General features: G+C 35.0%; 1 protein-coding gene across 2 annotated transcripts; it reads left to right on the top strand.

The window, feature by feature from the left end:
- Positions 1 to 3,806: 3,806 nt before the first annotated feature.
- On the top strand, positions 3,807 to 20,376 carry LOC113099749 (polymeric immunoglobulin receptor-like). Of its 2 annotated transcripts, none has more exons than XM_026264694.1 (10): positions 3,807 to 4,020; positions 4,112 to 4,477; positions 6,148 to 6,498; positions 6,604 to 6,906; positions 11,741 to 12,052; positions 12,144 to 12,423; positions 12,771 to 12,832; positions 19,629 to 19,724; positions 19,838 to 19,881; positions 19,984 to 20,376. In XM_026264694.1, the coding sequence occupies exons 1-10, from the start codon at positions 3,975 to 3,977 to the stop codon at positions 20,293 to 20,295; spliced, it is 2,172 nt and encodes a 723-aa protein (XP_026120479.1). In that variant the 5' UTR covers positions 3,807 to 3,974; the 3' UTR covers positions 20,296 to 20,376. The 2 variants fall into 2 exon arrangements, with proteins under 2 accessions (XP_026120479.1, XP_026120478.1); XM_026264693.1 differs by having other exon boundaries at positions 3,809 to 4,020; positions 12,144 to 12,482; positions 12,554 to 12,832; positions 19,984 to 20,375.
- The last annotated feature ends 6,014 nt before the right edge of the window (positions 20,377 to 26,390 follow it).

Below are 26,390 nucleotides of genomic sequence, written 5' to 3'. Positions count from 1 at the left end.
TGTGAGGATCCGTGTTAGGGAAAAAATAAATAAATAACTTCACTGCTACACGTGAATCACGCGTGAACGTCTGACTCGACACTTCACTGCCACACGTGATTTACGTGACGTCTGCGTGACGTTTAGGCCTCGTCTGCGTCTTAAAATGAATGGATTTAATAGCAAAAAATCAAGACGTCAGTGAGACGTTCAGTGAGACGAGTGCATGTTACAAGGTCATATTAAAGATCTCATCGGACCGCCATACTCAAGTACACGCGGCTGCACTCTGCAGATCGAGGCGGGGCTGCACGTGTACCACACCTACTCTGATTGGTTCAATCGTCTTTCATAGACAAACATGATAGGAAATCCAATAGCAGGTGTAGGACAGAGTGTGTTGTTTAAAAAGCTAAAACTGTGCAGTTTACAAAGCCTTCATTATAATGTTCAGCTGTTCATTGTTAATCTGATTCACTATGGCTGCATCCGAAATTGCATACTTCCCTACTATATGCAGTATGAAAAAAAACAAAACACACAAATTATATTACTTAAACTACAATAACAATAAAAGGGCATCTGTGTCTTCAACAAGACCACAAAATGAACTAATTGCATCAACATTAAAATATTAACAGATAGTAAATATTAAACCTGTCGCCGTCAGTCATATCCCAGCTAAAAAAAATTTGTTCTAAAAATGTTCTAAGAATATTACCATGATTGTTCTAACAATGTTTTTAGCGGGTAATTTTATTATTGTTCCCAGAACGTTCTCTCAAAAGATAGGATAACGTTCTCTAAAAACATTCTAAAAATTTCTATTAATAACATTATTAGAACATTATCCCCTAACATTCTAATTAAGATTTAAGCAGATGCCGTGAGAAGCACTTGGATGCCTTGCCTTGTTTAACCCCTTAACTGTCACTCATATTTTTGAACATTGACTTTGTAGTGCACGATCCAAACTTAAATTTGTATTATTCATGAATGAAAACATTTTGAAACATGATTTTGATGTACCATTAACATGCAATGTCTGAAGGATGAAATTTTGAGATTTTAAGTTTTCAGTTGATATATAATTTCTCATGATTTCTAAAATGTGATAGAGAAAAAGGCAACAAAGAAGTCTTGTTTTTTTAACAAAGGTCAAAATTCCTGTTATAATGTAGATTTTTGAGGGTGCACTCTTGTCATAAATTAATCTATTACTTTTCCTACATAATTTTTAACAAAAAACATTGATAAAAAATATATTTGGGAGTCTTAGACCTTTCCAGCGATATATAGTTTGTCAAGATTAGATTAGATTTAATTGTAATATAGTGAAGTAAATGTAGGCGTCCCACAGAGCGGACGGGTGACAGTTAACAGGTTAAAGTAATGGTTTGGGTTGATGTCACCATAATGGTGATAAGTGTTGGTTTTAGTTGTGCAATTTGACACTTGACTTATCAGTGTTGTTCTTTAACTGCTGTAATCTTTATTGTGGCAAGATAACATGTTGTTTGATGGTGCTGGTTGCTTGCTGGTGATTAACACATCATCACATATGTGGTCTGTTTACCCGTTTTCATCAAATCTAATGTATAGTGTTAGTTACATATCACACAAACATCAGGATTCAGTGTATGAATCTCAATGGTGACATGCTTCATGCTGCAATGTATTCTGGGTACATCACGCAAAACTCATCCATGTCACCCAGAATGCACTGTGGCATGAAGCATGTCATCATTGTTGAGATTCATACAGTAATTCTTGAGGTCTTTGTGTGTCTAAGCTTTCTCTGGTTCATTAACAATGTAATTTAAAAAGAACAGACAAAATATGATATACATTTGTATGATCTTATGCATTGCATCTGCTATAGTCACTAATATTAAATTAATTGCATAGATTCAACTCCAGATAAAACAAGCTGATCAGATTACTACATGAGGAAAGATCTAATATTAGTAAGTGACCAAGATCACCTGATGACATTTGTCTCTCACTGTTTTCGCTGTAACAAATATAGCTACAGCAGTTAAATGAACCGTAAATGAAAGAGTCATACTGCCTAAGTACTGATCACCATAATAGTGACATCAAACTAAACTATTATTTTCAATAAACCATCAACACCTCTGTTAATCTCAATAAGAACTTTTTACACTTATGACAGAAATAAATCTTGTTTATAATAAGTGAAGTTGGTAATACTGTTTTTGGAGTTATTTACGCTAGAGTTTGACACCAAACAGAGGTTGGGTTTTCACTTTCAACCAACATTTGACTTCTGAGCAATGTCAGTCCACATCTAGTGTGATGGGAAGCTTTATTAGAATGTTAGAGAATAATGTTGTAACAATTTTATCAATAAACATTTTTAGAATGTTTTTAGAGAATGTTATCCTAACTTTTTTAGCAGACCATTCTGGGAACTAAAATAAATCTAGCCGCTGAAAATGTTCCTAGAACATTAAACATTTCTAGGTGGGATCTCTGAAGTTGATGCATTTGTTATAACGTCACAGGTCACATGATAACGCGAACATGGCTGATCACATTCATACTCAACGAGATTTGGCTGTAGTGTACGTACTCTTTTAACTCTTTATTGGAATTAAGTACCTACTCATTGAGTATGTGATTTCGGACCCAGTCAATGTCTGATTTATTGAATCACGAGATGTTAGCTGTTGCAAGTTTAATATTCTTGACCAGCTGAATTCACAAATGAATCACTGAGATATTCTAAAACGCTTAACGTGGAAGTACGTGGCTTGATGCATTAAAACTGTGTTTTAAAAAGTCCGTAAACAATTTATTAATAAAGCACTCTATTCACAGACACGCAGATATGTATGCTGAAATAACCACAATCTTAACAACTGCATTAAAATAAGAGCACGATGCAGATTAAACTGTGTTCGTTACTATAGCATCAGATTACAGGTATGTCCTTTCAGAACCATTACGATTGGTAGAAATAAAAGTTTCTCAGACCCCTCAGATCTCTCAGCAATTCATACATATTTTAGGAGGTATGAATTTATATCAATGACCTAGACCTAACCCCTCCCCTAAACCTAACCAACACAGGGGTTTAGACAAATCGTATAAAATCGTACGAGTGAGGTCGTACAAATTATTAGCCACCTCATAAAAAACACGTACCACAAACAGTTTTACCATTTACTGCATTTTGTAATTTCAGTCATTTATTAATAACAGCTAATGAATCTGAAGCCACACATATTCACCGGTGGACAGGAGTTTAATGGTGACCATAAAACTCATATTATCATCATGACAGGGAGAGAAAGGTTTTGCACATTTTTCTTGAACAGATACCAATGAGATGAAATGCTGACACAATCATAAACATCAGAAATACTTCTGCAGTGCACCAAACCCTCAAAGGGTTTCAAGATTGTGGTTGTGAGGTTGTGGGGGATTTTATCTAAAGGCAGAAGCCAAAGGATGTGGGATCCACAAACAGATAGTAAAAGATAGAAATGATGATGTACCAGAAGAGCTGCTGATCTCTTAGATCACACGGTGCATCTATCAATTTCAGGCCATTGCACAACATTCAGTGCATCATTCAGTGAACATAATATTTTCACAGTGCATCTACTGTATGCTCTCACTGAAACAAGTGTTTGCTTTTCTGTGATTTTTGTGATGAATGCAGGATGATGTTTTGAAACTGTTTGAAATATGTTTTGATATTAAAATACGGATGTCATCTTTCTTGTGTTTATACAGCATGTTTCTCTGCATGTCTTTATCACATATCTCAACACATATCAGTTCTGTCAGCAGTGCATGTGGGTGGAAACCTCAGAGCAGAAGCAGAAATGTGAGAGAGACTGATGGGTTTGTGCTTCTAATCACAATTTACATTAAGGTCCACATTTCATCAGCTCTTGCTCTCCCTGAACTGTGATCTGATTTGGTTTTTCTCTCAATATCTGTGAGACTGAAGACAATCAGGAATGAGGGCCTTCACCATCATCTTCATCACTCTCTGTCTGATCTCAGGTCAGTTCTTAACTGGTCAAATAATGTTTTATATGATATTTCCCAGGTTGATTATATAATAACCCAGAGCAAATGATCTTGTGTTCGTCAGGTCAGGTTCTGTGTTTTAAAGTGATCGGCTGCTCTGGAGGGAGTGTGATGTTCAACTGCATGTATAAGTCTGATGAGCAACATAACGCAAAACACCTGAACCACAGAGAGTCTTCTAATCAGCTTAAAGGAAAGTATTTCTGCAGAGACAGAGACAGAGACTGTAAACCTGTCATCAGTACTGAGACTCGGCACCGCATTAATGAGCACCGCTGGGTTAATAATGAGAGATTCGCTCTGTATGACGATGAAAACAGAGGATTCTTCACAGTGTTCATCAGGAAGCTCAGCAAAGAGGATGCTGGAAAATACACATGTGGAAACAATCAGGAATGGAGTCATGATGTTGAGTTAAAGGTGAACAAAAGTATGTATGAAACTTTTTAACTTTCTACAGTAATTATTTTTACCATAGCACTATTTAAAGGTGCACTACAGAAGACTGTTTTACTGTGACTGTGCAAGTACACAAGTCATGATTCACAACAGTAATCTTACAATAATGATTCAGAATTTGAACTTTTGAGTCAGATTATATTGGGAGAAAGTCAGCTTTACATCATTCATGTCATTCCTACAGACTTAAGTGTTCAGTTACATTACTTTTTGTAAAAACATACCTGCTAAAAACATTGTGAGAACAATCCATGGTAATGTTCTTAGAACATTTTTAGCATAAAAAAAATTCTAGCTGGTATTACATGGCAGCTCAATCTAATGTTATCCTACAAAAAAGTTTGCATGTTTGTGTGGAGTGTGAAGCTGAACAGAGGTGCTCTTGGGCTCATTTGATCTTAAATACTTCCTCATTTTTGGTCATACAGATAAGAGTAATGCATCTTTTGTCTCTGTAAAGCCTCTAGGTTTATTTGTGCGAACTCAGAATAGCGATTAAATTTAGCTCTTTTGTAAAATAATTAAAGCAAACTTGATGCACTTTCAGCCGTCTCAGACTCTGTGAACTTGAGCGCCTCACTTCAAAACTGGATGCTTGCTTTTTTTAAATTAACTACTTCAAACAGAAAACAAATATTCTCAAATTATGTAATCCATATGAAACATGCATACAGGTGCTGTGGAGATGAGTCAGTGTCGCAGACTTCATCTCTTAAACCCAAAACAGAAATCACTAGTGTAGCAATAAATTAAAACGTTAATGCAGTACACTTTCTGTTTTTCCCTAGCACATTCATAATTATTATAATTGCCGGTGCGCTGTGGCAATCAAAGGCTCATTATTATTATTTATATGATTTATTATTAAAAGTATGACTAATAGTCGACTAATGCTTAAAATGCTTTAGTCGAGGGCAGCCCTAATGCATATTGACTAATTGTTTATGAGAAGCATACATATAAGAGACTGACAGTTAGCTGAATACATAGCCTCTTTGTTTAATTAGTGACACTTAGCCTGCATTTTAAAATCTTTATTTGAATGTGGCAATTAATGTTTTTTAGTTTAAAGCCTCTGTTTGAATATGGCAACATAATATTGTGCTCTACAATATTTCTATGAATAAATCTCTGACAGACACTATCAGCCAATCACTGTGTGCATAGTAAGTATGCTGACATTATCCATAGCAACGAGCTCAGCCCCGCCCCCTAACTCTTAGTTTAAGTCTTCTCTCTATTCCTTAGTAAAAGTTTGTCTCAGCAGCTTTGTGAATAGGTTTTAAGAGAAAATTCTTAGCTAAAAACTTTTACTGCTATTTAGGAGAACTCTTAGTGGTAAGATGAAATGTTTTGTGATCACGGACCCGGATGATTTTCTGGATATATGTCTTGCAGGATGTAAATTTTTCTGTCAATACATTTTAATGAAGAATGTCAGATCTGCTCTGATCACAAGGAACCATAAATATACCTAAAAACAAGAGTCTTAAAAATGAACTGCAAGCAACATGACACTGTATCTGTCACACAGAGATGGAGATAGAGAGACTGAAGTTCTCTGTAGTGCACCTTTAATAATAATAGTAATATTTTAATATTTCTGTGCATGTCACAATGATTTATTTAAATTATTTTCAGACTCTTCTTCTTGTGGGACGTCTGTTATCCGATCTGCATATAAAGGTCAAACAATCACTTTCAGCTGTGAATATGATCCCAAGTTTGAAACACACACCAAAGTCTTGTACAGAGTGAATGGAGATCCTGTGTTTGTGCTGAACAGCTCTCAATCATCACAATCATCTGAAGAGAAGTTCATCCTGTCTGACAATCAGAGAAATCACTTTACTGTGACCATCAGAGACATTTCTGAAGAGGAGCGTGGAGTTTATTTATGTGGAGTGGAGAGAGACGGAGGAGATACACCACCTTCAAAAACATCAATTACTCACATAACCTTCATTAAAGAGATTGAGCTGAAAGTTCATCGTGAGTTTAGATTCATTTTAATAATAATAAGATAAAAGAAAAACTCTAAATAAGAAATGTAAATATCTCCTGACTGTTTATAATGTAATAAATCTTGTCTTGCAGGTCAGATATCTTCTGTCCAGGTTGAGGCCTACATCAGTAAATCAGTCTTCATCAAGTGTGAATTTCCAGAAGAATTCAAAGAAAACCAGAAATTCATCAAAATAAATTCATCAAAAGAGATCTCTGTTAAACAGAATCAGTGGATCCGTCTTGATAAAGCGCTCGTGTATGATGATAGGAGTTCAGGAGTTTTGAAGGTTTTTATCAGTGATTTAACTGCAGCTGATGAAGGAACGTACAGATGTGGAGTGAAAACTGCTGACGATCATCTGTTCATGAAGATCAGACTGAAGATTAATCAAGGTATTTTTATTATTATTATTTCAAGCGGTGTTGGCAGCTATTGTCATTGTTAGTGTTCTTGTTCTTGTTTGGCTTACGAGACTCTGGCAGAGCTGCCTGCGGAGAAGATGTGAAATTTGTCACAGATAAAGGACAGTCTCAACATTAACCAGTCAATCTGGAGTCTGTAACTCAATCCATCTAGCACCAAGAACTGTCTGATTGCATTGAGATAAATAAAAATATTAATTAACTTTCTGACATTTTTAATTTACCAAAACCTATTTTTCAAACCGTTCCTAGACAGTTTGTCTGGTTTTCACCAATATTGGCTCAGATCATTGTGAGATCATGCTGATAAAAACTAATTATAAGCTTTCTGCTAGAGCCCTGCGAGGGTGATCCCGCTATCCCCCGCTCACACTGAATTTCTGAACATTACATTAAAATATTGAATATAATTTTCACCCCTCAGGGAGCTGCTGGTATTGAAATGGCGTTTGAATAAGCACTCGCTGTTCACTTTCACATTTGATTTTGTGATCACATGCACTCAGTGTAAAGATGAGCACATTTTACACAATATTTATCAATGAGCTCAGGATCTGTCAGCCATGTCTGCTTACTCTCGAACCCTGATCATTTGACTCCTGCAGCTTCTGGTGGATGCATGTTTTTTTTTCGTGGGCTGAAGGTTACAAATATTGCATGAAATACAGTTGACATGCAATATTTTGTAATGCTTGTATTGAAGACTTTTTGTATTCTATCCATGATGGAACTGCTCTAGATTTACATTAACGTGAAATTAAAGCAGTACATTGAAAAAAGTAATAAGTAAATTTACTTAATTTTTATTTGGCAAGTTTTTGCACAAGCATTTTTCAAGTAAATTTAACACATTTGGAAATTAAGTAAATCTACTTAACTAAGTTAAGTAAAAAAAATAATATAATAATAAGTACATTTTATTGAGTAAAATTTAATTAAATAATATTAAATTAATGCATTTAGCAGACACTTTTATCCAAAGCAACTTACAGTGCACTCAGGCTAACAATTTTCACCTATCATGTGTTCCCGGGGAATCGAACCCCCAACCTTACACTTGCTAATGCAATGTTCTACCACTGAGCTACAGGAACACTTCAAGATCTGGTGAAAAATAAGTGAAAATTTCACTTACTTACTTTTTTATTATGGAAAAGTTTTTACACTAACAAAAAACCCGAAACAGATATTCTAGAAATTTCTAAATGTAAAATAACAGTTTTATCAAATGAGGGTAAATAAGTCTCTCACTTCTGTCCCTTTAAACCAGTTTACAGCAAAGACAGCACGAAGGACTGGATGCACATGATAAATATTCTGCAGTTAAGAAAACAGACAAAAGAAATAGCACTGTAAAACCCGATAAGTAAACTTTACTCAAACCATTTGAGTAAATAGATTGCCTTGATTTAAACCATATAAGTTTTAAAACTTTGCATTTAAGTAATTAAGTGATTAACTAAGTGCTGATTGAGAATTAGTGATGAACAGCTGCTGTTAACAAACAGAATCACTGAGGAAAAGAGAAACACAAGAACTACTACAACTGACTTCAGACACAGACTTAGATGAAATCAACTGAAATAAAATACATGAAATCTCTCAAGATCTGATTAAACAACCCCACAAACAGCATCACCAGCTCCACTTATTAATAACCAGACTGACTTTATTTCTGTCAGAAGTCTACAGAAGATCTTATTGAGGATGAACTAAGGTTTAGATGTTGATTTATTGTTTCATTTGAAGTAACCATGTTAGAGATCAGTGTTTGCTGGGCTCTTGACCCTTGATTTCTGTCTTAGTCTTTTCTCTGGCTGTTATAACCGTGTGTTTCTAAAACACATTTGTTGTAACTCAAAAGCCCAGAAGAAAAGCCATCAGGTGTTAACTTGTACCTAGGTGTAGGTTGTTATACTTTATATTGGTGATGATAATCATCAATTATTGAACTGTACGGTGTCCAATCTCTGATGAAATAGGTGTTGTGTAATTTGATTGATTCTAGTAAAAGTGATTCTAAGAGCCAGTGGTTCTGTGATAATCAGTTAATCTGAATGACTTTTCAAACAGTGTGGTCTTCTACGGTGTAAAACAGTCACACAAAGACATCAATAATCAGAATATGAACCTCAACAATGGTGACCATAAAAAAAAATGCTGCAGAGCATGCTGGGAGCCATGGATGAGTTTTGTACTACAATAGTACCCAGAATGCATTGCAGCATGTTTTTTTCGTCACCATTGTAGAGGTTCATATTCTGATTATTGATGTCTGTGTTTGACCAATTACTGGCATAGAAGAAAATGTATGTGTACAAAAATGTTTAGAAAATCATTTCTATATTAACTGATTATCACAGAATCACTGGCTCTTAGTGTCATTTTTACTAGAACCACTTCTAATTACACAACACCTACTTCATTAGGCACCATACAGATAAATAATTGATGATTATCACCAATATAAAGTATAACAACCTACACCTAGGCACAGGTTAACACCTGATGGCTTTTCTTCTGGGCTTTTGAGTTACAACAAATGTGTTTTAGAAACACACGGTTATAACAGCCAGAGAAAAGACTAAGACAGAAATCAAGGGTCAAGAGCCCAACTAAAGCAAACACTGATCTCTAACATGGTTACTTCAAATGAAACAATAAATCAACATCTAAACCTTAGTTCATCCTCAATAAGATCTTCTGTAGACGTCTGACAGAAATAAAGTCAGTCTGGTTATTAATAAGTGGAGCTGGTGATGCTGTTTGTGGGGTTGTTTAATCAGATCTTGAGAGATTTCATGTATTTTATTTCAGTTGATTTCATCTAAGTCTGTGTCTGAAGTCAGTTGTAGTAGTTCTTGTGTTTCTCTTTTCTTCAGTGATTCTGTTTGTTAACAGCAGCTGTTCATCACTAATTCTCAATCAGCACTTAGTTAATCACTTAATTACTTAATTGCAAAGTTTTAAAACTTACATGGTTTAAATCAAGGCAATCTATTTACTCAAACGGTTTGAGTAAAGTTTACTTATCGGGTTTTACAGTGCTATTTCTTTTGTCTGTTTTCTTAATTGCAGAATATTTATCATGTGCATCCAGTCCTTCGTGCTGTCTTTGCTGTAAACTGGTTTAAAGGGACAGAAGTGAGAGACTTATTTACCCTCAGTTGATAAAACTGTTATTTTACATTTAGAACTTTCTAGAATATCTGTTTCGGGTTTTTTGTTAGTGTAAAAACTTTTCCAAAATAAAAAAGTAAGTAAGTGAAATTTTCACTTATTTTTCACAAGATCTTGAAGTGTTCCTGTAGCTCAGTGGTAGAACATTGCATTAGCAAGTGCAAGGTTGGGGGTTCAATTCCCTGGGAAACACATGATAGGTGAAAATTGTTAGCCTGAGTGCACTGTAAGTTGCTTTGGATAAAAGTGTCTGCTAAATGCATTAATTTAATATTATTTAATTAAATTTTACTCAATAAAATGTACTTATTATTATTTTATATTGTTTTACTTAACTTAGTTAAGTAGATTTACTTAATTTCCAAATGTGTTAAATTTACTTGAAAAATGCTTGTGCAAAAACTTGCCAAATAAAAATTAAGTAAATTTACTTATTACTTTTTTCAGTGTATTTGGCAGATCTTGATTAGGATAAAACCGAAACCAAGCAATTAGTTGTTTGTGTTGCTAGACTGGGTCTAAAAGGCTGCATTGGGTTTGGGTTCCTGTTTATTTTTTTTGCAATAGCCTGTTAAGCAAGCTTTTTAAAAAAGCATTCTATTATTTTTTTTTTTTTTTTTTTTTTTTAGTTTTGGATTTATTTTGTTAAAATTATATCTAGCGTATTTTCAAAGTTCTCCCTATTTATTTATTTAATGGTAAATTTATTTCCTAGTTAATTGTTTGCAGTAGGCCTAGCCTGCGTTTAAAAACTGAGGTGCTGCTAGTTACTTAACGGTTAAGTTTTTTTTAATGTTAATTAAAAAAAAATACCCAATGTTTTTTGCCATGTTTGGTGCTTTGGTTTAGCATTGATTATTTCATATTATTTAAATGCAATCATGTTTAAATCGGTTATTATGGATAACTTGAATGAATATTTAGTCTGGATACCTATTTGTGTACATTTTTCACAAGCTCTGAGATACTGTAAACTCTGCAGAAGCGGGCGGCTGCGGGTTTAAGAAAGCCTTATGGGGTAGTTGCATATCTCCGCCATCTTGGATTTCCGGTCTTGCGAGTGTGTGCATAGATACTTCGGTTATTCTAAACGTCAGTGTAGAGAACCGGAGAAATCCAAATATTACCTTCTATGTGTTTACATGATTTATTATATCACTTCAAATGAAAATAAGATGTACACTGCTATTATTACTATACTATAAATGTTAACTGAGCCAGTGGATTTGAAATTTGTGTATGTTTGGAAATGGAAGTTGAACTCATAATGTGTACACACAACTACATAATGTATTTTTACCTTACCAGTTAGTACAAATTACTTATTTCTCGAAAACGTTTGTATTACTTTTTTTTTTTTTTTTTTTTACGTTTTATTTAACATATGTGACGTGGGCTGATTTATCTTGATAAATGTCCACTTCTTAATTGTGCACATACATCAGTCTGTTTCATCATTGTTTTTCACAATCTATTTTATTATTTTACACAACTTTGCATCAAGCATGTTTTTGTTTCTGAACACTTTCTAGCAGTTAAAAAGAGGGGAAAGATTTGTTTTATTTAATATTAAATTACTGATATATTTTTCATTGTTTTTGTTTTTTTGTGTGTGTGTGTATAGTTGATCATTTAGATGAATCAAGTGAATCAGCTGCTGTTATTGGTGAAAGTGTGAAACTCAGCTGTAATTCCCCTGAGAAACAGCAGTCCATCAAACACATCTGTAAAGAGAACGAGCAGAAGATCTGTCAGAGCATCAGTTCATCAGAGAAGCAGCGCTTTGAGTTTTCTGACAGTACAGCAGGAGTTTTTACAGCGAGCATCAGTAATGTGAGCCTGAGAGATGCTGGAGTTTACTGGTGTGGAGCAGAAACCAGACACCAGCATCTGACTTCTGTTTCTCTCACCAATAAACATCAACTGACTTTAACCAGTATGTACAGACACCACAAACCATGCCGTTCAGTCATAGATGCATGTATTTCACAGTGAATAAATACATCTCTGTTCTCTTTGACTATCAGTGCCTCCAGTGATCGGACGTGAAGGAGATTCAGTCCAGATCCAATGCCCTTATGATGAAAAACACTCAACAGGAATGTGTCTGCGCAGAGGAATGTGTTTGAGTAAAGTAGTAAAGTATCTGTGTAAAGGAAAGTGTTTCACTGAAGATGCTCAAATTATCATTTATTCAGATGAAGATCATGTTAAAAACCCAAGGATTTCAGTAAAGGACGACACTGAACTCAATCTCTTCACTGTGACCATGACTGAGCTGAGAGCAGAGGATGCTGGGAAATACTGGTGTGCAGTGAAAGATGTGTTTAATCTTCCCATTGAGCTCATGATCATCAGGAAGGACGGTGAGGATGAATCTCAATGTTTCTGCTCATTCTGTTCTCAGACTCATCATATTTAATGTTGTTTTCTTCAGCGGTCGCTCATGAAGCGTCTGTCGGAGGATCAGTGTCCATCAGCTGTAAACACATCAGGAATCAAACACAGAGGTTTTTCTGCAGAGGAGATCAGCCCAATATCTGCTTCAGAGACGGAGTTCATGTTTCATCAGATAACAGCAGATTCTCTCTGACTGAAGAAACCTTTACTGTGAAGATCAGCGATCTGAGAGCAGAGGATTCTGGGAAATACTGGTGTGCAGAGGAGAGCTCTGGGTCCTTCATAATCACTGAAGTTCAGCTACACGTGACCGGAGGTAAAAAACTCTTTCATTAAAGGGATAGTGTGACCAAATATGTAATCAATGTAATTAATGACTTATATATATATATATATATATATATATATATATATATATATATATATATATATATATATATATATATATATATATTTTTTTTTTTTTTTTTTTAATTAAAACCTACTTTGTAACTTGCCAATACTGAGCAGCAGAACACATTGCTCAAAAAAATATTACTTTTTTCTTCAGATGAGCACAAAAGATGAAATTGTGCATGTGTGTTTTATAATTCAGTGCAGTGAAAGTCAATTGGGTGACTGTTTGATTACAAACATTTGTCAAAATATATTTTGTGAAAATAAACTCAGAGTACAGATTTAAGTACAGAATTTAAGCAACATGAGCCTCAGTAAATGATGACCATCACAAAATGTGATCTTCTCTCATTGTGGTCATTTCTTGGTGGGCTGTCCCTTTAAAGCAGGATGCTGTGTAAAGTCTGCAGCTTCCATCTGATGTGTGATGAACAGAGTCATTTTTACACCAGTTTTAAACCACAAACAGGAAGCAACCATCCAGAAGCAGAATGTTTTACCTGTTTAACTTTAAAATGGGCCTTGCAAAAGAAGGGCCTCTCGCATCCCCTCCTCGGGGTCAGAAATTAACAGGAGCTTAAAGCAAAAAGGCAAAAAAATAAAAAATAAAATAGCCCCCCCAAAATCACAAATCTATGATACGGACCTGTATTGGGTATTTACTGTATATTTCTGCTGCCACACAGATCTTAAATAACCTGTGATTTATTTCCCAGCTGTTTAACTTCACAGACATAATGTATGTTTTTGTAACCTTTGTGTTTTTAACATAAACAACTTGAGTGTGAATGTGAACTTAGTTTAGTACTCACATGCTGTGATGGCAGTTTTCTGTCCATGTGCTTCAGATGTGTGCTCTCAGAAAACCCCACATCAGAAGCTTAAACTCGTGGGATGTTACCCTTACGAAAAAGAAGTTTATTCAAGTGTGCCATTAGTATACTTCTTTTAAAACAAAAATAGAAAAGTATACTTTTAGTTTACTTTTTATGTACTTCTCAGAAATGCTCTTTATGTACTTCTCAGAAATATACTTAAAATTACGTTTAAGTATACTTCACTTATACTTACAAAAAGTCTAAATATATTTGAGCTATACTCCTAGAATCTGTGTTTTCATTGTTTTATGTTAGAGGGTGCTAGTATGCATCTTCTGTACAAAATTTTCAGAAATACACAAGTGAAGAAATAAAAAAGAAACACCACCCAGCAGGCACAGTACATCAATGTGACGTCAGGAAGACGTTGGACTCCAACTAATCCAACGTCAGTCAGACGTCATATTTTGGTTGAAAATTAAAGTCGGGTTGACGTCTAAACCCAACTTTGTTTGACGTCAAACTCCGACATCAGACAGACGTTGAATTTTGGTTGGAATAAGCACCACACTGCAACAAAGGGTGAAATGCATGGCAGCACATTAAATATCTCAATATCTCAGCAGAGGAGGAATAAACGACTCCAGAAAAAGCATTACCAGCTTCACTTATTACTAATCAGACATACTTTATTTCTGTCAGATGTCTACAAAAGCTCTTATTGAAAATTAACAGGGGTTTAACTCTAATGTGTTTAATTTCCATAACAGCATAACAGTTAAACACCATAACAGTGATTAGTGTTTCCATTAGTTGGGCTCTTAACACTTATTACATTTTGGCTATTGTGGCTGATGTGACAGTTTGTTTGTTGAGCACATTTGCAGCATCAAAGAAAGCTACAGAGACATGAGATCAAGTGATTGCTGTTACCTGTTAATGGGTTTATAATAATCATGAAATAACCTGATTCGCTGATGTTTTTTAATCTAACAATTATGTTGTTCCATTAGTACATTCACATTACAAACCCTGTGTTTCTGCCACATGATATCCAGCAGTACTATAACAATCAGTTAAAATCTTTTAACAAATATGAGCTCAAAAAACTTAACCTACGGTGGCACACACAGACATCAACAATCAACGTATGAATCTCAACAATGGTGACATGCTTCATGCAGCAATGCATGTTGCGAGCCATGCGTTTTGTATTATGGTGGCCCCCAGCATGCATTGCTGCATGAAGCATGTCACCATTGTTGAGATTCATTTACTGATTATTGATGTCTATGTGTCTTGAAAGCTTTTTCTATCAAAATGTATTTAAAAATAAAAATTCTGAATTTCTGATCTGAGGGAAGAAAGTATTGTCTTTTGAATATTGTTCATTAGTAATAAATAACCACTTTGGGTCAATGACAATAAAAATAATTTTCCTCAGTTTTTCTTCATGATGATAAAAACTATACCACCTTATCTTTGTTTATGGCTCCTTTTATAACACATTATGTGTTTTGGTAAACACTATTACAGGAACCACAAACTTACTAAGCCAAGAGTCAAACTACCCAATTAAAGCTGATAAACACTGATCACAATAATGGTGACCAAACATTTTCAAATAAAACATCAACATCTAAACCTCTGTTAATTCTCAAAAAGAACTTCTGTAGACGCCTGACAGAAATAAAGTCAAACTGGTTAGTAATAAGTGAAGCAGGTAATACGTGTACTTCCATGCATTTCACCGTTTTTTTATGTTGTTTTTGTTTTATACTTGCAGTATAAGTGTACAAAGTATTTAATTAGTAAACTATCAACAAATCAAGTTCACTTTTATTATAATTGCAGTACAAACTACAAACATAGAGGTAAACTAGTTGTGTACTCAAAGTTTGCTACTGTTATACTTAAAGTATATTTAAAAGTATATTTTATATACTAGAAAGTGGGCCGATTTAGTCCCAAGGAGTATTGAAACAGTACACTTACAAGTATACTACTAGAACACTTTGTATCCTTAAAAGTATACTTGAACTTTACTTAAGTAAACTTAATAAAATAAACTTGAATTATACTACTTTTTGCTAAGGGTAGTGATGTTCATTTTGGTTATATTTCCTAACCAACACTCATTAACTGATTATTAACCATTAAACAACAAGAGTATTTTAAATTAGAATTTAATTAAATTAGAAAGGATATATTTCTGTCATCCATTAAAAATACTAAAAATTGTTTTCTGGGATTTATTTTACATGTGCAAAAAACACAACAGAACATGAGGATTCACATGTTCATATCATATCACATCTTCAAAATGGTCTCTCAGTTTGGTTCACTAGGCTACACAATCATAGGGAAGACAGCTGATCTGACAGTTGTCCAGAAGACAATCATTGACACCCTTCACAAGGAGGGTAAGCCACAGACATTCATTGCCCAAAGCTGCTGTTCACAGAGTGCTGTATCCAAGCATGTTAACAGAAAGTTGAGTGGAAGGAAAATGTGTGGAAGAAAAAGATGCACAACCAACCGAGAAAACCGCAGCCTTATGAGGATTGTCATTGATCGATTCAAGAATTTGAGTGAACTTCACAAGCAATGGACTGAGGCAGGGTTCGAGGCATCAAGAGACACCACACACAGACGTGTCAAGAGATTTACTGAACCACAGACAATGTCAGAGGTGTCTTACCTGGGATAAGAAGAAGATGAACTGGACTGTTGCCCAGTGGTGCAAAGTCCTCTTTTCAGATGAGAGCAAGTTTCGTATTTCATTTGGAAACTGATGCAAAAAACTATTTCAATCCAAGTCAGATGGTGTGGTGGTATATTAATATGCAAATTTAGTCAGAGAATATAGAAAATGAAAATACAACTCATAACTTGCAAACAGATTATTAAGTATTAAAACCAGCTTCAAATATAGAAAATACAATTCCAAAATTAATATAGTTTTAAAAGCAATCCATATATTATGGATTTGGCCAACTAAGATTAGTAAAATGATTATAATATTTGAAAAGTACTCAAACTGTTAAATATATATTTTAAAATAATAATATAAAGTATATAAGAATACTTGTATATCAAAAGTCAAAGTATTAAAATTCAAAGTATCTGAGTTGAATAACCTGTAAGAGTTCAAAGTATTCAAGTGAGCCCGAAATAAAAGATAAAGTAAAGATGAGAAACCCAAGTTCAGTTAGGTAGAGACTGAGAAAGGAAGGGGTCTGCACCTCCTTATGTAGTCCTTTCAAAACAAAGAGTCTTGTGATCAAAAATGAAGTCATGTCTCAAATATTTATGAAGTATTGGTCATATGTCTCCTATCTATCCAAAAATACCAAATGAGCCTTGCAGTTCTGTTTCACTTCCACATTTTGGAAGGTCAGACTGCCCTATGATTGTCAATATTTATAACTTTTAGCTTTAAAGTGAATGGCTCAGTTGAATACAGAGATACATCCAGAGAATGTGTTTCTCATTAAAAACCCAGACATAACAGAATCGTAAATAGCTCAAGATACAGACATTCTGGAACAAACTGAGAGGTGCTGCATGCATTATCTATCTCTGTCTCTTATATGGCTACAGAGGTCTTTTAAGGCTCTTTTGAGCACGTAGCAAGTTTACACTAGAATTTCGATGCACCAGAAACCAAGGTCCTAGAGTCTGGAGTAAGGCTGGAGAAGCTCGTAGTCCAAGTTGCTTAAAGTCCAGTGTTAAGTTTCCACAGTCTGTTATGATTTGGGGTGCAATGTAATCTGCTGGTGTTGGTCCATTGAGTTTTTTTGAAAACCAAAGTCACTGCACCCATTTACCAAGAATCTTGGAGCACTTCATGCTTCCTTCTGCTCACCAGCTTTCTGAAGATGCTGATTTCATTTTCCAGCAGGATTTGGCACCTGCCCACACTGCCAAAAGCACCAATAGTTGGTAAAATGACCATGGTGTTGGTGTGCTTGACTGGCCAGCAAACTCATTAGACCTGAACCCCAGAGAGAATCTATGGGCTATTGTCAGGAGGACGATGAGAAACAAGAGACCAAACAATGCAGATGAGCTGAAGGCCACTGTCAAAATAACCTGGGCTTCCACCTCAGCAGGGCCACAAACTGATCACCTCCATCCAGGGCCGTCGCTAGTGGGGGGCCCCCGGCGATCTCAACCGTCTGGCTGAAGCCAGTCTAAAAAGACGCTCAGGACAGTTGACAGGCCACTGCTGTGTGTCGTCTCGAAAGCTTATAATTTTCACGTGTTTTTAAGCCTGTCCAATTTAAACATTCAAAAGCGTTTAAAGCATTTAAATACAAGACGAGGAAAAGCTCAACTGAGTAGCTGGTTACTCGCTCGCTGAGTTCATTACGCACGCGGAGAGAGAGCCGCGTCTCGCGGACAGCAACACTGAAGCTCTCCTTGGTGAAGTTCTCCTCGAAGTTCCTCCTGCACCTGATCGAGTAAATAAAAATCGCAGTTTAAACTAACAGAAAAGAGCCCAATCCAGCAGCCACAGTGTTCGGTGTTCAGGGCTCACGCTGATAGAGGTGGGCAAAACACTTTTTTTTTTTTTTTTGTACAACAAATACGTAAAAATATGTCAAAATACTCGTATTGAAAAGTATGTTTGAAAAAACTATCGGTTGTCTAAAGTGAAAGTAAACAGTTGAGAAAAAATGGGATGTGTATTATATTGGATGGATACATCGTCTCTTAAAGTGACCACGCCTAATTTAGCTACTAGCTGCTGTAATGTTAATCCAAGAAAATGAAAGAAAGAAAATCACTCCCTGCTCTCGACTGAATTACTTTGTAGTTTTAACAAGAATTAATGCATAGTCAAACCAACAATTAGTCAGACACCAGATATCATTTTTATATTGTTTTTTTTATTCTTCTTCTTTTTTTATTACTAGTACGTGCAGAACACTATAATGAATTTATGTAAGTGCGTATGTAAGTGAACTGTGGCATATTATACCCAAATAAACTTTCATAAAGTGGATTAGTGAAATTTCTACAATAAATAAATTATTTTTGGGACCAAAGACAACACTTTGACCTCACCATGTTTTGCTTACGTGTTTTTTTTTTTTCAGAAATGCTAATGTAACCTTTTCACACCACAGACCGGACAAAATTAATCATTGCTTGGTAATTGGTCAACAAAGTATTGACAGTTGTTTGAAGTTTCCGTTTGATTGCAATCCATTACATATCTTTCTATCAAAGTTATCTGATATTAGGATGATATTAAGATTAATTTGTCAGATTTTATTACCATTTTCTAAACTAGAGCAAATAAACTTTAACACTTACAAGCTTGAAAAACAATGCAAACACTGCGTAAATAGCACAAACAATTAAAGAGAATGAACATACAAATTAAACACTTTCAAACATGGCCCACTGGTACAACCTGCACCGGGGCCCTGATAACCCCAGCTACGGCCCTGCCTCCATGCCACGCCGAACTGAGGTAGTAATTAAAGCAAAATGAGACCCAGAAGGCCAACAATTGACTGAAAATGTTTTTATTTTTATTTTATTTTATATAAGTATTCTGATTTGTTGAGATTGTGAATTGGTGGGGTTTAGTTGAATGTGACTCAAAATCATCACAGTTAAAAGAACCAAAGACTTAAACTACTTCAGTCTGTGTGCATTGAATTTAATACACAAATTTCACAATTTGAGTTGAATTAGTTTCACTTGCTTAGTCCCTAAATAATTTAGCCAATAATAATAATAATTTGACTAAACCATTCAATGACTCACTAAGACAATGATTTGCCCCTACACCTTCTGGCAGTTTTTAATGTCATTTAAATGTAGCTTTTAATAATAATAATAATAATAATAATAATAAAATAAATCAATGTGTGATTTCAGGCTTTCCTGTGACAGCTGTGGTTTCTGTGGGTTTGATCCTGCTGGCTGTGGGTTTAGTGTTCCTGTTGTTCAAAATAAAACTCTGCAGCAAACACGGTGAGAGATAGAAACACACTACTGACCATTTAATAAACCAGAGTTTGTCACCCTCTGCTGGTCAGAATTACACAGTTAAAATCATCTCCATTTTCTTTCTCCTTCACGCACAGGCATCATCTCATCAGAAAGAAGAGAGGCAGGAGATCATGAAACTGTGAGTGTCAGAACTGATCTGTGTTTAAACATGTGAGATGTTTGTATGAATACTGCACCTTTCAATTAAGGGTTCATGATTGTGGGATTTTACTTCTTGCAGGCTCAAGAAGAGAGTCTAGGCTTAGATCCTGAATCAACTAATCTCTATTCAACAGTTCGGTCACCCACAATCCCCTCTGATTCACAGAATCCACTTTACTCCACAGTTCAGTTACCCACAATCCCCTCTGATTCACAGAATCCACTTTACTCCACAGTTCAGTTACCCACAATCCCCTCTGATGGGCTCCTGTACGCTGCTGTCAGTTTCCAGAAGCAAGAAGAGTCTCTCAGTGAAGCTACAGTCAGATTCAGTAAAGAGGAGACACACTGTGAATACGCATCTGTCAGTCACAATATCTCACCAAATTAATATTACCACTGGATTGTTGTTTTATACACATCTTGATCCTGTCATTAAGAAAAATTACTGAGCTGCTTGTAAAACAATAATTTAGTTTCACTGAACGAGTTATTGAGCAGTCAGCGGCAGTTTCAGCAGAAGCTGAAATGTTTCTCTGTGCCTTAAGAAAACAGTTAAAACTATGTGAACTGAAGACAGAAATGTTTTTATCCTTTCATAAAAGTTTTTTTTTTAATCTCTGGAAGCATCAGTTTATCAGAAGAGAAGCATTAGGTTTATGACAATCTGTGATGAGTGCATGTGTGTGCAAGAAAATATTTGTAATGACAGTTTTTCATTATAATTGAAGTGATGTCATGCATATGTCTTTTTCTTTTTCTTTTTTATGTAATGTGCATATCATGCAGACATTGACTTGCTTGGTTTTAAATGTGTTTGAGCACTTAAATTGCTGTATTGGATATTTAAAAAGCCTAGTTAATTTTGAATGAGAAAAGTAATTATTTACATTGTAACTTGTCAATTGCAATCCTCAAAGAAAAATAGAATGATGAAAATAGTAGTAAATTATACTTATGATAGAGCTTGTGCTCTGGTTTGGATTAATACATTTATATTATTCTTGTATATAGATATTTTTGTTTAAAATCTTGTATCTGCTAAATGAATAAATGCTGTTTGTTGCCTGCACCAGTCACGAGTCTGTTTCAGACACAGTGAGAACTAATGCTAACATACACAAACCATTAACTACGTATCTTTTTTCAATGTGGAAACACCCATAGCCTGGAAAACAGCTAGTTACTGTCAACGTTATTTAATCTTTAATCAATGGTGCATTCGGTTTTGATTAAAAACACTTTCTTGTAATCAGGTAAATTAAATCTGTAGGGGATATTTGCCAGGAACACACATTGACAGCAATTAAGTTGCTATATAATTGTAAGGGTGAGCACAAACAGTTGAATGTTCATATATTCAGTTTGTAGTTTGTTTGTATTTATCATCATTTGGATTAAAACTATATCAAAAATATAAAACAGAAATTATAGGGGCATACATTAAAAACATTTATTTTAATAGGCAAGCATACACAACTTTATTTGAAGTGAAAGTGAAATATGCTTTATGCCTCTCTTTATGCAAGTCACAACATGTTTCAGATGATAAATAAACACAATTTTTATTTTTTTTTGTATGCGTGTGATTCCATGCATTAATACAATTACTCAGTTATTGCAATGGAGCAGCTCTAACATGCTATTAAATTAAATATAATAATAATAAATAAAAAAATGGCAGTGAAATTAATACAGCAAAGCTTGACAATGAGGACTGCTTAATGGCCCGGGGGCCGGAGTGAAAGACACTCAGGACGGTAGACGGATTTGTCACTTGCCCGTTTGGGCCGCTGCAGCATCATCACGAAAGTTCAGGGGTGGTAAAAGTACTCAAAAGTTATACTCAAGTAAAAGTAGATGTATCTAAATAAAAAATGACTCCAGTAAAAGTAGAAAGTCCTCCATTCAAACATCACTTGGGTAAAAGTACAAAAGTATCCAATTTAAAACATACTTAAGTACCGGAAATACAAAGTAAATATTCAAATTAACTGTAAATATCAATAATTAAGCAGATCAGTTGTTTTGGGAGTGATATGCAGTGTTTTAATTGAACAAATGATGAGATTAGATACTTAAGAATTTGTTAGATTTACAATTTAAAAAAGACAATGAAGAACCTTATCGCAGTATAGGGATTGAACTTTCAATAGACATGTTCCATAACATCATAGCTGCATCAAACAGAAGATGTGCAAGATACAAGGTAAGACTGTTTCAGAAAATCAATGAGGAAGAACCACCTCTTTAAAGAGTTAGTTCTCCCAAAAATAAAAATTCTGTCATTTGCATTTTAGGGGCTAAATATCACGTTATTGGTATTGTCGCTTCAACCTGTGGACATGAAAAACAACCACAGACTGGGCAACACTGGTTGGCATATACTACTCAGAGCCGTAATTCACTGACAATCTACACAAAATAGATTTTTTTCAATGAAGTCAAGCACACCAACACGATACAAATTCTATCAAGAATACATAATGAATAACTACAAGGCCAATTAAGTTATATGTGTAACTGTTAGGCTATACAAAGCATAAATCTTCAGATTTCAGAATGAGCCCTTTTTCATTTGTTATAGGGCTGCACAATTAATAAAATTTCTAATTGCGATTATAATTATGGGTGTCAAGTTATCGTTCAAAATGGCAATTTATTGTTCTAAGTCCACTCACGTTATTCCGCGTCCTCAAGAGTTTTTCTTTCTTTCTATATATTATGTTAAAGGAAGTCATGGCCTAGTGGTTAGTGAAGAATAACTCCTAACCCTAGGGTGGCCAGCCGCGAATAGTTGTCATGCGCTGACAGCCAATCAGACTGAAGCAGCTGGCCAAAGAGCGGAAATTACGTCACAGCCAATCAGATTTTTTCATGCATTTATTAGGACCGGGGTTCGAATCCCACTCACGCAGGTCTAAACTATTATTTCACTCAGCTTTATGCTTTTTAATAAAAAAAAAATCTAACATTTAATAACACATTACAGCTGCAAAGTTTTTGAAATTTATGTCTTGAGTTTTTGCATTACAAAGGATTATTAATAAATGATTAGTATTAAAATAAATACAGTAAAATAATGCTAGTTTACATTACATGATTATATTAAAAACACAAATGGTTATATTAAATTACTTTTGAAATGCAAATTGAAGAAAATTAAATCTGAGTAATATTCAAGTACTGAGTGAAAATTGATTGAAATAATTTGTCACACTTAAGATAAATGATCAAGTAAGTGTTTTCAAACCATAGACAGTATAAAATATTAGTCATACGAAGTGGAACACAGCACTCGTGAAGCAATTTGTAATTTTCAGTTGTATTTATTAAATGCTTTAAGCACTTTTTAAGATCAAGCCAAAGTAATTAAATAGAAAAAAGAATAGAATTCTGACAGTATATATAGATATTACAATCTCACACTGAAAAATTAAAATATACAAAATATTCATGAGTTAAATATTGCTAAGCGGCAAATTAATATCTCATATTTTTCTTTAGACTCTCTCCAGGTCTTCTCTTTCTCAATGCCCTGACGTTGGTAAATAGAGAAGACTTTAGCTTTACTTTTTTTCCAAAGACTTTTTTTGAACTTATTTCAGGAAAGCCTGGGTGTGTGTGATGACTGTTTGGATCCTGCTTCAGTTCATTTCACAAAATCTGCACAAGTGAACAACGTGTTCATCTTCAGGCCTTTTGTGTTTTTGCAGTCCCGTTTCATTGTGTCCTCGAGTTCAGTCTAAAGTGCTCCATTTCCATAAAGTCTTGGAATGACATTCTGGGGTTTGCTTCTCTGCAGTCGTGTTTAATGAAGAACTGGTGTTCAGCCATGTGGTCAGGTGCTTGACATACTGAGGAGTAGTTTTGTGGTCATATGGAGCGTGCTGTTTGGATGTCTTCCTGTGGTGTTTATTAAGCAAGTTGTCAATAGGCTCAGTGTTCGTTGTCCAGTACAAACACCCTTCCAGCAGTCTTCACAGGTCGGGTACGGCCAGCACAGGCAGAGCTGACAAACATGTAGCTCCTATGCAGAGGGGAAACATGTAATCAATTTCTGCATCATGAACATTCAGAGTGAGGCTCCACATGAGACCCATGAGATGAGGACAGCGAGGACACAGACAGAGAACCAGTGGGGTCTACAACAAGCTGAATATTGAGTTTAATGTGTAAGGAAACAGAGTTTCTTCAGGTGTATGAAGGTGAAGTTAAGACCTTTTTAAAACCAAGCAAATCAAATTTGAGGAACAAATGAAGATATACACAAATATGTTCTGTCAATGGAAATGTCTGGATAGTTGTATTAACTTCAGAGTTTGAAAACAACTTCCAACAGATATTCATAATTTAATTTGACAGAAACGCACTGAAAGCCTCTGCTCCCAGACACTACAACATTTCATATGTTACTGTACGTTCAGATCATGCTGCGAAACAGGCTGTTCTTCTTTAGTGTTTGTGCCTTGTTTTCCAGTGAACATGCATAAATATTACTAAATAAAGATACATTTACTGGAGATACAAAATTACATGAAATACAAAGACTTGTTTGAAAGAATTTTGTGATTATAACAAGTAATATCTGCCATTTGGGAAAAAAGTCACCTAAATTCAAAGAAAAGATTTAATAACTCATTGACAAATATTTGTTATTGTTTTAAGTGTAAACTAAGGAACCCCACACATGACATGCAAGAAAAATAAATAAATTGTGCGCATGCTTTACTAATTTGTTGGCAATAGTAAATCGAGGGAATGCTATAGTAATCGTGTGCACATTTAAGTACATTGAGGGAATTAATTAGTAAATCATGCACATGATTTAGCCTGATATTTTTTCCTGCGCATCATGTGCGAGGCTCCTTAATAAACTCATTTAATTAGTGTTACATTTTTCAAGACTTCATTTTACATTTGCATCATAAATTACATATTGATTGAAAGATATCTGCACTGGAAAACAAGACAAAACTCAGAGGAAGTGATTCATTCCTTTAAAACTTTCTTAAGGCAATAATTTGTGTAAGGGTAAATTAAGACATTTAAAGACTTTAAAACCTGCAGGAACTCATGTGTGTTTGTTGTTAATGTGTTAAATATTCACCTGTCTCTTACTGAAGATCTGCTCGGGTCCCAGGAACCAGGAAAAGATAACAGCAAAGACACAATCAGTGAAGAAGCAGTGCTCTCTGCAAGAACAACAATATAACAATATTAAAAAAGAAATAATTATAACTATATTGCAGACACAAACAAACACACTCACACACAAAATAATACATAAATTGATACACATAATATTATATATTAAAATATATATATATATATATATATATAGATATATATATATATAGATATATATATAGATATATATATATATATATATATATATATCCGTGTGTGTGTGTGTATGTAAGCATTGGGACTGTATGATATTCACAAATAAAAGTTTTTAAATCCTGTAAGACTGTATGCAGTTTCATTGTAAAACTATAGTAATCTAGCTGTTCTTGGCAATCTGATATTCATTTAAAGTCTCATGACTGCACTGTAATCATAATGCCAATTCAATAACAACAATAGTAAATTTATTATTGTGATTCTACTAAAATAACATGGCTAAATTATGGTTACTATAGTAAAACCATGGTCAGAAAACATTTTTGAACTGTGGAATACATGTAATCTCATTACAAAAGTGAAACTAATGCTTACTTCATTAATAATTCAACTTGTAATCAACAGATGACATGTTAATGATGACAAACAATACACAGAAACGTAAATCATGGCTATGTTCATTCATAATTTGCAAACAAATCTATCTAGGCTGAACTATAGTAAACCGTTTAGAAACGAACAAAGTTTACCAGCGTGATTTCATCATTAACGGTAACGAAACGTCAGCTGATGTCACGTAAAGTATCTTACCTTTGATAGACGCTTGAGAATGCGTTGAGTTTAACAACGGAGGCGATCGCTGTTGTGTGTTTTCTTCTTCTCCTTCTTCTGGGAATTCAAACTTCCCGCGGTGCCGAAACACGGAAGAGCGCCACGGGAGCGCTAGCGGCCGAAAGTATATTACATCCGTAGTGGTTTAGCACTACCATTGAGAATGAATGGGAAACGGTTTAGGGCCGTTTAGCTAAACAATTCAAGGCCGCGGCGCGGGGCGCGCGGCAGGCCGGCATTACCACGAGTGAGGTGCCCTTGAGCAAGGCCCTCGTGGGGCCCACTTAAACAGTCTCAGAAGACTTGATATGCCTCATGCTTTTATTCCTCTTACTCTGCAAAGTAATAAAACAGTGGTTTTCAATCTGTGGGCTGCGATGGTATTGCAGGTGGGCCACCAATTACTATTAAAATAAATTATATATATATATATATTTTCCGCAGCCCTGACCTCCTGCAGTATGCTATCCGATCAAAACGGAATGCAACGCGCCTAGCGCGAGAACAGAACAGACTGGTCATATGCCT

Source organism: Carassius auratus, unplaced genomic scaffold (assembly GCF_003368295.1).
Source record: "Carassius auratus strain Wakin unplaced genomic scaffold, ASM336829v1 scaf_tig00217029, whole genome shotgun sequence".
NCBI classification, from domain to species: Eukaryota; Metazoa; Chordata; class Actinopteri; order Cypriniformes; family Cyprinidae; genus Carassius; species Carassius auratus.
The sequence above is the reverse complement of the archived record's forward strand: the minus strand, read 5'-3'. Positions and strand labels throughout refer to the sequence as shown.

Coding starts and splice junctions, on each gene's coding strand:
- LOC113099749 (XM_026264693.1), top strand. CDS start 3,975: ATGAGGGCCTTCACCATCATCTTCATCACTCTCTGTCTGATCTCAG. Junction 4,021..4,111: donor CACTCTCTGTCTGATCTCAG/GTCAGTTCTTAA, acceptor TGTGTTCGTCAG/GTCAGGTTCTGTGTTTTAAA. Junction 6,499..6,603: donor GATTGAGCTGAAAGTTCATC/GTGAGTTTAGAT, acceptor CTTGTCTTGCAG/GTCAGATATCTTCTGTCCAG.